The 12,394-nt window shown below is 38.4% G+C and overlaps 1 protein-coding gene across 8 annotated transcripts in view; it reads left to right on the forward strand.

Moving 5' to 3' along the window:
* The window catches only part of POLA1 (DNA polymerase alpha 1, catalytic subunit), a 316,077-nt gene that overhangs the window by 240,456 nt on the left and 63,227 nt on the right, over positions 1-12,394 (forward strand). For all 8 annotated transcript variants that reach the window (XM_008989090.5, XM_078363411.1, XM_017968391.4 and 5 more), the window contains one exon: positions 640-736. In XM_008989090.5, coding sequence (XP_008987338.2) covers positions 640-736 — 97 coding nt within the window. The remainder of the gene's footprint in view (positions 1-639; positions 737-12,394) is intronic.

Genomic DNA, 12,394 nt, shown 5'->3' on the forward strand with positions numbered 1-12,394 from the left:
AAGGTCATTAAACGAGTGTTTTGACATGGGTGGGATGACAAACCTTGGTTATTTCTTATCACAGGGTACTTCTCAGAGGTCATACATTGCCCACTTAGGATTACCACAGCACAAATGGTCAAGATGTTACTTGAGTCTGTACTTAATTCACAGAGTTGTGTCTGTGAGCCAGTTCCTGGTACAGGCAATGAATTGTCACCACAAATCATAAAACGGGCTCATGGTATAGGAATATGTGTTAAACAGTTTTCAGAATTTGTTTAACTTCCTGCTAGCATGGACAGGTCCCAGTTAGGAAGCACATAGCACTTTTCCCAATTAACAGTGCAAATTGTCATGAGTGCATAGGAATTTGCAATTTGACAAAATCAGGTTTTTGACAGCAGGGGTAATCAGTCTGCAGCTTCGCAAGTAGTAATCTATGATCGAAGTGGCAGGATTTATTCTAAATTATGAAAGGTATATATGCTATCTGAGAGGGACAAACCATTAGTATGATTCTGCCCTTCTTACCCCCTTTCTTTAAAAAATGCTGCTTGATAGAGAAGTTGAAAGTAGGGGATACACTCTGCTGAGAGTGATCTCCATCACTTCCCCCTTCCCAATAGTAGTATTCATTTATTTTCTGTTATATTACAGTATTCTGACAAGTCCCTGTACACCCAGCTGTGCTTTTACCGGTACATTTTTGATGTGGATTGTGCACTGGAGAAACTTACTACTGATCATGAGAAAGGTACGTTAAAATACTGTAATTACCTTTGAGTTTAAAATGGAAATTTGCATCATAAAAGCCAGACCTACTGTGTCAGGCTGTTCACGCAGCATCACATTGCTGTCTCAGAAGCAGGCCGTGGGGGCCTATCTGAACACAGGGATCCCCTGCATGAGGGGCGGCGACATAGGAATCCCCAGCTTTGGCCCCCACAGCCTGTTTCACATTGTTCTCTATTAAAGCAAGGCTTTGGGGGGAGGAACAGTACAAAAACGACTCTTTAAATGCTATATTTTGAAAACGCTATTTTCTACAGAGTTTAGTAATTGTAATAGAGTAAGCATAGGCAACATGATCATTGGGCCTACAAAAACCAGATATTACCACAAAAAAATAGACCTGGAGTGTGTCTCTGCTTTTCGCTAAAAGCCTGGGTTCCTTTTGAGAGTGGGATGGGGTAGAGTTCCTTTACTGGCTGCATCCTAAGAGAGTGAGTGTATAGGCGCCTCAGCCCATACAATCAGGTGTTTCCTTATACAAGACTTGCAGGCACTGTGGGACCTAGTGGGTCTGGGAAAAGCCTTGTTACATAACTTAAAGTATTTGAAAATGTATGACAACTGCATGTTTTTTTCTCCTACCTGAAAATCACATTGACAACTTTTCTATTACCTGTGAAAAATAAAAAAGGCAAATTTATACATTTTTCTTATTAGTTACCTACAGAGTGTTTATGTTGTTTGTCAGCGAATATCAATTCAACGTTTCATTGGTTGGTATTAGGACTGGAAACAACCACAGTGACATAAAAAACCTACAAATATTGCTAGATTTCCCCACATACGAATCCCCATGCTGTCCTTGATTTGGTCTCACTGTTTTTCATTCCAGTCATAATTGACTTGTTTTTCCATCCACAAGATTGGCTGGAAAGCATTTTTTAAATGCCTTGACTTATTTGGTTTTGCTGTCCTTGGAGAGAAAACACTTTACAACTGCTGGAGAAGCTGATTCAGACATTAGTATCTTATCTTTAGACGTTCAACAAGGACTTGGGCTATCTCCACAGCATGTTTTCCATGAATTAGTAAAATTTATACAGAGAAGAAATTTCTTCTATTAATAACTAGGTTTTAGAATTTTTATTCGTGGCTAATGTCTAGCCCATATATACTTGTAATATCATTTACAGCTGTTTTTCTTTTATCCCCAAGGGACCTTTCCTAAAGACAGTTATGACTCAAGAAAACTAAGTACTGATTATCTGAACGAGTTGCCTGTTTCTATCAGGTCTGTTACCTCTTTCTGGATATCAGTATATTAGAACCCGTTCCCCCATTCTTTTTTTTTTTTTTTTTTTTTGAGACAGACTCTTGGTCTGTTGCCCAGGCTGGAATGCAGTGTCACAGTCTCAGCTCACTGCAGCCTCCGCCTCTTGGGTTGAAGTGATTCTCCTGCCTCAGCCTCCCAAGTAGCTGGGATTACAGGCATGTGCCGCCATACCTGGCCAATTCTTGTATTTCTAGTAGAGATGGAGTTTCACCATGTTGGCCAGGCTGGCCTCAAACCCCTGACCTCAAGTGATCTGCCCGTGTTGACCTTCCAAAGTGCTGGGATTATAGGTGTGGGTTATTATGCCTGGCCACCCCGTTATTTCTTTCTGAATCTATCCATCCTAGATTGATTTCTATAGTTATTTGAGGAGAAAGAGTCCTCTTCCTATACAGCTCTAAAATTCTTATCTGGGAAGCAGAATCAGTCTTTTATGATCAGCAGTTTTCAAAAAGTCTGGCAACTCTTGGAGGCATGTAGAGGAGTGATCTGGAAAGTCACTAGAGATTTAGCCCAGCCTCTTAGAGGACATTGAGAAATGCATGTTACACCTGCAGAAAATAAGAGGAAATAAGTAGCCGCTTGGAAGCCTCTTGCTTGGCTAAAAGGGAAAAGTATTAACAGGATCTGTACATTCAGAATTTACTGTAGTCCCATTTCACAATTTTCAGAATCAGCACACTTTTTTGTTGTTCGTATCTAATAATATACTACTCAGCAGTTCGGGGCAAAAATGGCACTGAGTTCTTGATGGGATCTTTTACATGTCAGAGGGCTAAAGAAAATAAGATGAGAAGAGTAAGAAATGCATGCGACTGAAAGAACTTCATGAAATGTCCCAAGAGCCTTTTTTGTTTTATTTAGTGAACTTTATCTGTTGAAACTCTTTGAGTTTCTTGCTGTTTTTTTATTATTCCTAAATTACAGTTTGGGAATGAGTGAATTAGCTAAAATTTACATACTCCAGGCATTTTCAAGTCATGTAGTAATGCTAAGTGGTATTAGGGTATGCACAAGTGGTGGGATATGAACCAAAACTTGGGGGCACACTTCGCAATGGTCCAAGAGCAGAGATTTCCTAACACATGACATCTGATCTGATAAGCCCTCTCCTAAGAGTCACCTGGGACATATTAAAAGTCCAAATCCTTGGATTCTATGCCCACAGATTCTAATTTGGAAGATGTAGGGGGTGGGGTAGAGCTTAAGAAGCTATAATTTTTTTGAAAATTCCCCCAGATAATTCTAACGTGCAGCCAAGTTTGAGAACCCCTCTCCTGGATACTCTAAATACATAGTTGGATAGTTTCTAAATAAAAGAGAATTGAAGACAAGTCATAGTCCATAGGAAACAATGGGAAACAGTAATTTTCTTACAGTCAAGAGGAGAGCAATTATAGAGGAAAACGCCATAAATTTAAAATAATGCAACACATAAAATTGACTTCTCACTTTATAAGTTGGAGTGAATTCACTTTTGATTTGCTATTCAAGGGAGACCGGCTATAAAAATGAGTTTAAAATGCAAGGGAACCAGAAGGCAAATATATTTATTCAATTTGGACCACGGCCAGAACACCAGTAGATGTTAACATCAAAAGTCCTATGAAAAATGACAGTTGTTACACACGGTTATATTATTGAGAATGGAGTCTAAGTGTCTTCTGTCAACAAGTGCCCTGTAACTGGTGTGTCAAGTATTTACTGTAGACTCTCCTTTACTGTCAGTACCTAGCAACATTTCCTTCACTAAGATTGTTTTACCATTTCCATCATAAAGCCCATATTTTAAGGGTTGTAACTGGATGGTGGTTTTAATTTTTGTTTGAAACTTGGCAATTTGACTTAGAAAAACATGTACAAATTATTTCAAAGAGGTTTATTTTTATGGTGAAAAGTAGCTCTTGTCAAAGCTTTTTCCGTGCTTTGCTTTCAAACGAAAGTTTACAGGCCATTAGTCCATAATGTGAATTAACCCCATTTGATATTTTTTCCTTTCCTTTAAAATGGTAAAGGACTGTTATTCACGTTGGTGAAGTGTTTACTGCATATTTGCTGTAACTGCATTACATTTTTAAAATCTTATTTCTGCAGGACTTTGGCATTATTATTGTAACTGCTCCAGAGTGTACACAGACGGCATAATGGATTCAAAGGCGGTTTTACGGGAACATAGGGGCAATCTATGAAGTAAAAATTCATTTCCAGGATGGCAGCATGAAATGGCCCCATTTGACTGCCTCATCTCATGGCACCTTGCCTGAGTAGGGGTAGCTGAGCAGTTTAGGGGAAACCTGAATCCGTTCAAATATTTACCCAGTTATCTGAATTATTAAGTCTGCTTAAAAATGGAGGAAGAAAAAAGTCTCTTAGTTTTCTCAACTGAACCTTTGTTGTTGTTTATTCAGCAATAGTAAAAACTATTTCTATATAGTTTCTATTATGTGTTGAGTGACATTCCTCATTGCGGAGGAACAAAGGTGGATGGCCAACACTCCCTGCCCTGGAGGAGCTTGGAATCTGTTGAGGAAAGACAGATTCAGCAACAACTAAGTGTGGTATGGCCTGAATGTCACCACCAATATGGTGCAATTATTTTGGAAACAAAGAGAGGGAGCCACTAACTGCCTTTTCACTTCAGTGTTTGATCTTTCTTTATTTCTAGAAAGAAACACTTTTTTGTTTCTGGGCTTGCTCAGCAGGTGCTTCTCTCCTTTTATTCTGTGTCAGCTATTTGTAGTAAGACAGTGTATTCGTTTGCTAGGACTGCTGTAACAAAGTACCACGGATGGGGTGGCTTAACCAACTATATTTCCTCACATTTCTGGAGACTATAATTCTGAGACCAAGGCGTCAGCAGGGTTGATCTCTCCTCAACCTCTTTTTTTTTTTTTTATTTGAGATGGAATTTAGATGGAGACTGAGTCTGTTGCCTAGGTTGGAATGCAGTGGCGTGATTCAGCTCACTGCAACCCCCGCCTCCCGGGTTCAAGTTATTCTTCTGCCTCAGCCACCTGAGTAGCTGGGATTACAGGTGTGTACCACCATACCTGGCTAATTTTTGGGTTTTTAGTAGAGACGAGGGTTTCACCATGTTGGTCAGGCTGATCTCGAACTCCTGACCTTGTGCTTCGTCTGCCTCAGCCTCCCAAAGTGCTGGGATTACAGGTGTGAGCCACCGTGCCTGGCCAGGTCTCTCTTCAGCTTCTAAAGGGCTGTCTTCTAGTGTCTTTCCTCTGTACCTAATTTCCTCTTCTTATGCTGACACTGGTCATACTGGATTGGGTCCCATTGTAATGACCTCATTTTAACATAATTCTCTAAAAGCCTGATACAGTCTATTCTAATACAGTCCACTCCCGATACAGTCCCAGGCTAAGGTACAAAGGGTTAAGACTTCAGCCACCTTCAGTATGAATTTTGGGGAGACACAATTCAGTTCAGAACTGATTACTTGAATTTCTTCATAAATCCCTTTGAACACATTGCATTTGTCTCTGCCAGAACTGGAACACTAGGATGTGGAATTCTGTTGAAGACAGAAATTGGAGTTGCAGCATAGTGGCTAAAAGATGACGATTTACTCATAGAAGTATCCAGTGGGAAGCTTGACTTCTCAACAGGAGTCTCTTTAGGCCTAGATGGACTGCTTCAGGTCACCCTGTTTCTCACAAAGGGCTGTGGGCAGCCTTAAGTGCCCCAGCCTCCTGAGTTGCACCTGCAAAGATTGCAGTTTTCTTGCTCACCTCAACCGGGTGAAATCCCACAGTCACTTCCCCTCTTGAGCCTCATGTGCTTTCTTTTCTTTTTCTTTCCTTAAACTTTTCAGTTTCTTGTTGTCTCTTTTCTTCTGTCTTTTCTTTGGGCCTTGTGGTAACATCTGTAGCCACTTGTGTTTCCTAACATGCCACCCAGAAGAACTAGGCTGCCCCTTTATAAGGTACTTTATAGGTTCCTTTTGTCCTTTCACATGTATAACACAAGTCCTTATAATAGTCCTGTGAGGCAGTAGTGGATTGTGCTCATTATATTGAGGAAGAAATTAAAGTTACTTAAGTTCCTTGACATTTTCAGATTCAATGCCTGTCGCTTGAACTCTTTGCAAGTGATACTAAACGTAGGTAGCATGTTGTGTGTGTTATTTTGCTGATGCCAAATGTGAATTGAACTGAAAGACTATCCAGTCACTTCACTAATGAGTGAGCCAAGCCAACTGCTCCTCACCCACACTGCCACAGGGTCCTGTTCTGTGTTCCCCATCAGTTAAGTAGTTATACTAATGAACTGGTAATAATTCTATTACTTTGTGAAAAATGGTCTCCAAAACAAAAACAACAGCTAGTAATGAAAAGGGTCTTAAAAGGTAGTGTTCTTTAAGCCAGAAAATAAGAGTTTTATAGAAGAAATGATATGCTTTAGTGTATACGGGAATTTGGAGATTTTGGAAAGTCCCAAGATGGGTCCCATTTCAGTTTTCCGCTGTATTTCCCGAACTGGTAAAGTGATAGCAGGCAAGTTTTATCATGAAAGTAGCCCTGTAGTCCTCTCTAAGCTAGTTGACCTCCTTAGAATTTACTTGGTTAAATCCTTAGAAAATATCCTTTTTTTTGGAGACAGAGTCTTGCTCTGTCACCAGGCTGGATGGAGTGCAGTGGCGCAATCTCGGCTCACTGCAACCTCTGCCTCCTGGGTTCAAGCGATTCTTCCGCCTCGGTCTCCCGAGAAGCTGGGACCACGGGTACGTTCTACCACGCCCAGCTAATCTTTTTGTATTTTTTTTTAGTAGAGACGGGGATTCACCGTGTTGGCCAGATTGGTCTCCATCTCTTGACGTCGTGATCCGCCCGCCTCAGCCTCCCAAAGTGCTGGGATTACAGGCGTGAGCCACCGTGCCTGGCCACAAAATATTTTTTTAAAGACTGTCAGAGAGCACCTGTCTGGTCCATTTCTTCTTATGCCACTTTTTGAAGCCCACTGGTTGTGTTATTTCATTTAAAAACTGTTGGTGAATTTTGAGGGTGAGCTTTTTCTGTTTTTAATAACTAATAACAGGTAAAGCATACACAAAACAACTCACACCTACCAAATACATATAAAAGTAAATAGAAATTCACTTGAGCATCTATCTATTCATTCTCCTTAAAATTATATTTTTTATAATGATACAAACAATTTTCTTTAGAAAACTAGATTTTAAGATGGGTAACTATAAACTTCATTTTTTATTTTATTTTCTTACAAATAGAAAATGATATGAAGGTTTTTAAAAATTATTTTTTCTTTGATTAAGGGAATTTTTATGGTAGGAGGCTCTGACTTGACAGTTCAGAACATAGTTAGCTATCTATTTCTTATAAAGAAGTGAGAAAAGTGGTTTCATAATCTTGAGCTTCTGGGGGTTGTTATTGTTAAATATTACATAGTTTTAATCTTTAATGACATAAGGAAATACAATATAATGATAAAATACAAAACTAGGTAACTTATGATTCTAATTTGTGGTGTATGTGCAAGGTAAAAAATTTAGTAAGAAACAGTAGAATTTGTTATAGTTGTTATCTCTAGGTGGATTATAGATTTTCTTTTAATAATTTTATGTATTTTCTAAATTATATACTCTGAGCATGTACTGCTCTTACAACACAAAAAAATTATAATCACTAAAATGTCATAGAGAATTTTACTCAACTTCAAGTCATTACCCAAATAATGTCACAATTGAGGGGAAACGTAATATAAAAATGAACTCAAACCAGCTTTTTTTCTCCATGTGTTTTTTTCCAAGTCAAACCTAAGGCCTTGTTACTCCGGGTGTAACTCCAAGTGTGATCAGTATCCCAGCAGCATAGGCATCACCTGGGAGCTTGTTAGAAATGCAAAATATCAGACCCTCCCCAGACCTACTGCTTCAGCATCTGCATTTTAACAAGATTCCCAGGTGATTTCTCCATGTGTTAAAGTTTGAGAAGCACTGATCTAAGACACTCTCCCCTCTTTATAACTAAAGCCTGCTTCCATTTTATTCATTCATTGATTGGAGTCGTTCCTTTGGTAAACCTTTAAAACGACAGCTATCCAGGCTACAGAAGGACTACCCAAGTTTAAGGTAGAATTCATATCACAGTCTGGCCTTTTGAAATATGTTTTCATTAAGCTAAAAATGCAGTGGCCTGACAAGAGCTAAGAGAGGGGTAAAAAGGAAAAAAGTATGAGTTCTTACACTTTGTTTCTTCGTAACTAGACAGAACAAGGGAGAAGTAAATTAGGATTTTCAAAATAGCTTTCAGCTTTTTAAGATTAGTGGCTTATAAAAGGACTGAAGTGGGGCACCATGGCTCACGCCTATAATCCCAGAATTTTGGGAACACTTTGGTGGGTGGATCATGAGGTCAGGAGTTCAAGACCAGCCTGGCCAGCATGGTGATACCTGGTCTCTACTAAAAATACAAAAATTAGCCAGGCATGGTGGCACGTGCCTGTAGTCCCAGCTACTCAGGAGGCTAATGCAGAAGAATCACTTGAACCCGCGAGGCGGAGGTTGCAGTGAGCTGAGATCGCATCACTGCCCTCCAGCCTGGGCAACAGAGTGAGACATCATCTCAAAAAAAAAAAAAGAATTGGAGTGTAGTTCTACACCCACTTCATGTAAGGGCCACTCTTATGTGCCCAGAGTAAAGTTTGACAGTATCACTACATTCTGGACCTCATTGCAACATTGATTTAGCAATGTTTTATAAAGATTTCAAGGCATTCAACTAGATTTTTTTAATGGAAACAAGAGGCTATTTCTTAAATTTTGCTACTGAAAAGTTTAATTTGAAATTTTCTTCTTCCTCTGTCACTGACTTTTCTGTGATGTTTTAATACTCACTATAAGAATGAGAAAGTTGGTATTGTCCAGTGGCAGCATGGGGCTTGCTAACACTGGTTTATTTTTCTCTATGGATACTGCCTGTTTTGTTTTTGTTTTAACTCAAGGTAACTTTACAACGTGACAGAAGAGAAACTACATTTTCCAGGAAATGGTCACTTTAGTTGCTTTGCCCATAAGTAGAAGCATCTTGTCTCTGTACATTTTTTGCCATTTTCTTTGAGATAATTAAGTTAGTATATGAAAGTTGCCATATTTTGGAGCAGCAAAATTCCAGATTCTAATTATGTGTCTTTAAGTCCATTTCTGTAAATATGCACTCAACGTTTGCACTTTTATGTACAAAGAGACTTAGAGGCTTGCTATGATAACAGATGTGTTACTCGTTCTATAAAATCATTTCCCATTATATCTTTTTAGTGGGCAAGTTCCTTTCCCCTTTTATAGTGGCAGGGACAACAACACAAGGGCTCTGTGGTGATAATGTGGTTGATGGTCTGCATTTGCAAATTGTATTGTCATTTTTTTAGTAGGAAAAACCTGATAAGATTTTTTTCATGTACTTCTTAAAAATATGCTTCTATCACCAATGATGAAAAAAATGAAACAATTCTCAAGCAGTTAAGCCATAATGTGAGCTAATCACTTTATTTTGAAGAAAAGTATTTTTAAGCATTTGAGCCAGTGAATTTACTTTTAAAATGTATTGTGCTTACACAGTAGATGGTTTTATTTCCATGATGTTTTTTACTACATAATTATACATCTTAATTACGTAATTACTATCATAATTATTATGTAATTGCATGTACTTCCACTAATTACAAAATCAGGAAGTGTAATTATCTAGTAAAAACTTTATGAAATTTCATGCACTAAAAGTTACTTAAAAGGCTATTCCAGTGGTCTGGTGGAAGGCTTTCCATGGTTAGTCTTCTTAGTCATGACTTTAATTTAGAGCTTGAACTCATAGGCCAGATACAAGGATAACTGCCAACAGACCAACACTAAACTGAGTGTTGTGATACAGGTAAGATAGACTTTGTCCCTTGTATTTAAGACATCAGTTGGGCATGGTGGCTCATGCCTGTAATCCCAGCACTTTTGGGAGGCTGAGGTGGGCATTTCATGGGGTCAGGAGATTGAGACCATCCTGGCTAACACAGTGAAACCCTATGTCTACTAAAAATACAAAAAATTAGCCGAGCATGGTGGCACATGCCTGTAGTCCCAGCTACTTGGGAGGCTGAGGCAGGAGAATCGCCTGAACCTGGGAGGTGGAGGTTGTAGTGAGCAGAGATCATGCCACTGCACTTCAGCCTGGACTACAGTGCAAGACTCTGTCTCAAAAAGAAAAAAGAGAGCATTTTAATTTTTTTGTGACTACAGAGTGTGGTAAGAATAATACCTAAGTGTTTGAGGTAGGTACCACAAAAAGTGCCAGTGGAAAGGGCAGTTCTTTCTTAAGAAAGAATTGATTAATAGAATCAACAAGGCATTTACATTACAGCCCAGTCTTCTATAATTCTATAATGTGAATGGCTTATTTAATGGCTATCTCTGCCTATTATTATTTATGTAATAATAATTGCTATTATTAATAGCAATAATATTCACATTCAATTTTCTGTTTCTTCAATTTGGAGAAGGTATTTTTCCAGTTTGTGTTTGTATTTGCTAGATGTGAGCAAATGTATCAGGAAAGCATACTCCTTTCTACTACTTGATGTCAAAAGCAGCTTTTGAGACATAAACATAAGTGCACAGACATGTAACATCAGACCCTAAATACAGAAGGTTTAATTCAATAAAGCTATGATGCCTTTACCATTCAAAACGACATAAAAATTGCACAGTGAAACAATAGTCATGACAGCAAATTAGATATGACATCTAAATTACACTACAAAGAGAAATTCCAGAACCATTTTTGGTCTGTAGGAGTCTATTTTAGCCCAGGTTTAAACCCCAATCTAGAGGCTCTGCTTTATTGTCTAGGTAGGGTAATATTGTAGAAGACTAATTGGAGGTTGGTTGAATTAATTGCACATTAATTAGGAGGAAAGGGCTTGTAATATTCATGGCAGAGAAAAGAGTAGATTCTCTAAGTATCATGATAGAATGTTCTATGAGTTTCAGGAATAATATTAAATTATCAGTATTTGTGTAATAACTGTATAATCTATTACAACATGACCTAAATCAAGCCCTTGGGGTTAGATACAGGTATACTAATTTCCCCTCCAAAATTAGTGCTTTTCACTAGAAATGTATTGAAATAGCCACTTAAAATATGTGAGTTATTTCTTTTAAAAATGTACCCTTAAACATTAAAAGGTTCAGCTCTGTAGTCTTAGAAGGAGAAGACATTTGTTTTTTTTCTTAAAACTTTCTAAAGAAACGCTCATTGTGGTATTACCAGTTACTGAATTTGTGACTTTTTTATACCAGCTAAAATTTCCAATAAATGTGAATTTTTTTAAAAGTCAGTGAACAGTGTGAAAATGCCAGTCCCATTTGGTTCAGGCAAATTAGAGGATTTATATTTATCCAGAATTGTTTCATGGTCTTAGAGATGTTTGGGATTTAAACAGATTTAGTCTGACTCTGCTATTTTTCTCTAGTAGTTAGGGGTTATTTTAAAATTGCATGTACTTTTCCTCTTGGGAATCTTTTCTCATTTGCTTAGCCCAGAATTTAATGTCTTAATCATTTCTTATTTGCCTTAACTCTATTGTGATGACATTTCTTCTCATGGTTTCAGAAGTGTTTGTGCTCCCTCTGTGAGACAGCACTGCCTCTCACGTTTCCTCTCAATCTTGTTTTTGTTTTGGTGGTTGGTATTTTTTGTTTGTTTGTTTTTTACCAGTGTTTGTGCCATGCCAGAATAGCCCTTAATGGTTAAAAGCAAAGTGTTTACTTAAGTCCTCATCTTTTTAATTATAATACAGATTTAATTTTGAAACTGACATTGTTTTGCTTTGCTTTCTTGCTTTTCATATGAATTGGCATATGTCTTCGTTATCCTCTATAATTCTTGATAAATTTTTCATAATTATCTAAGGGAATCAACCGTAACTTTTGAAGTCTAACAATGTCCTTGTGGCCAGGCGTGGTGGCTCACACCTGTAATCCAGCACTTTGGGAAGCCAAGGCGGGTAGATCACCTGAGGTCAGGAGTTCGAAAACCAGCCTGACCAACATGGAGAAACCTCGTCTCTACTAAAAATACAAAACTACCCGGGCATGGTGGCTCATACCTGTAATCCCAGCTACTCGGGAGGCTGAGACAGGAGAATTGCTTGAACCCGGAAGGTGGAGGTTGCGGTGAGCCAAGATTGTGCCATTGCACTTCAGCCTGGGAAACAAGAGCGAAACTCCATGTCAAAAAAAAAAACAACAAAATGTCCTTGTGATGTCTCCAGTAACCCTGTAGGCCCAGGCCAAGAACTGATGTTGACTTTCACATTATTTAT

Source organism: Callithrix jacchus, chromosome X, assembly GCF_049354715.1.
Source record: "Callithrix jacchus isolate 240 chromosome X, calJac240_pri, whole genome shotgun sequence".
NCBI lineage: Eukaryota > Metazoa > Chordata > Mammalia > Primates > Cebidae > Callithrix > Callithrix jacchus.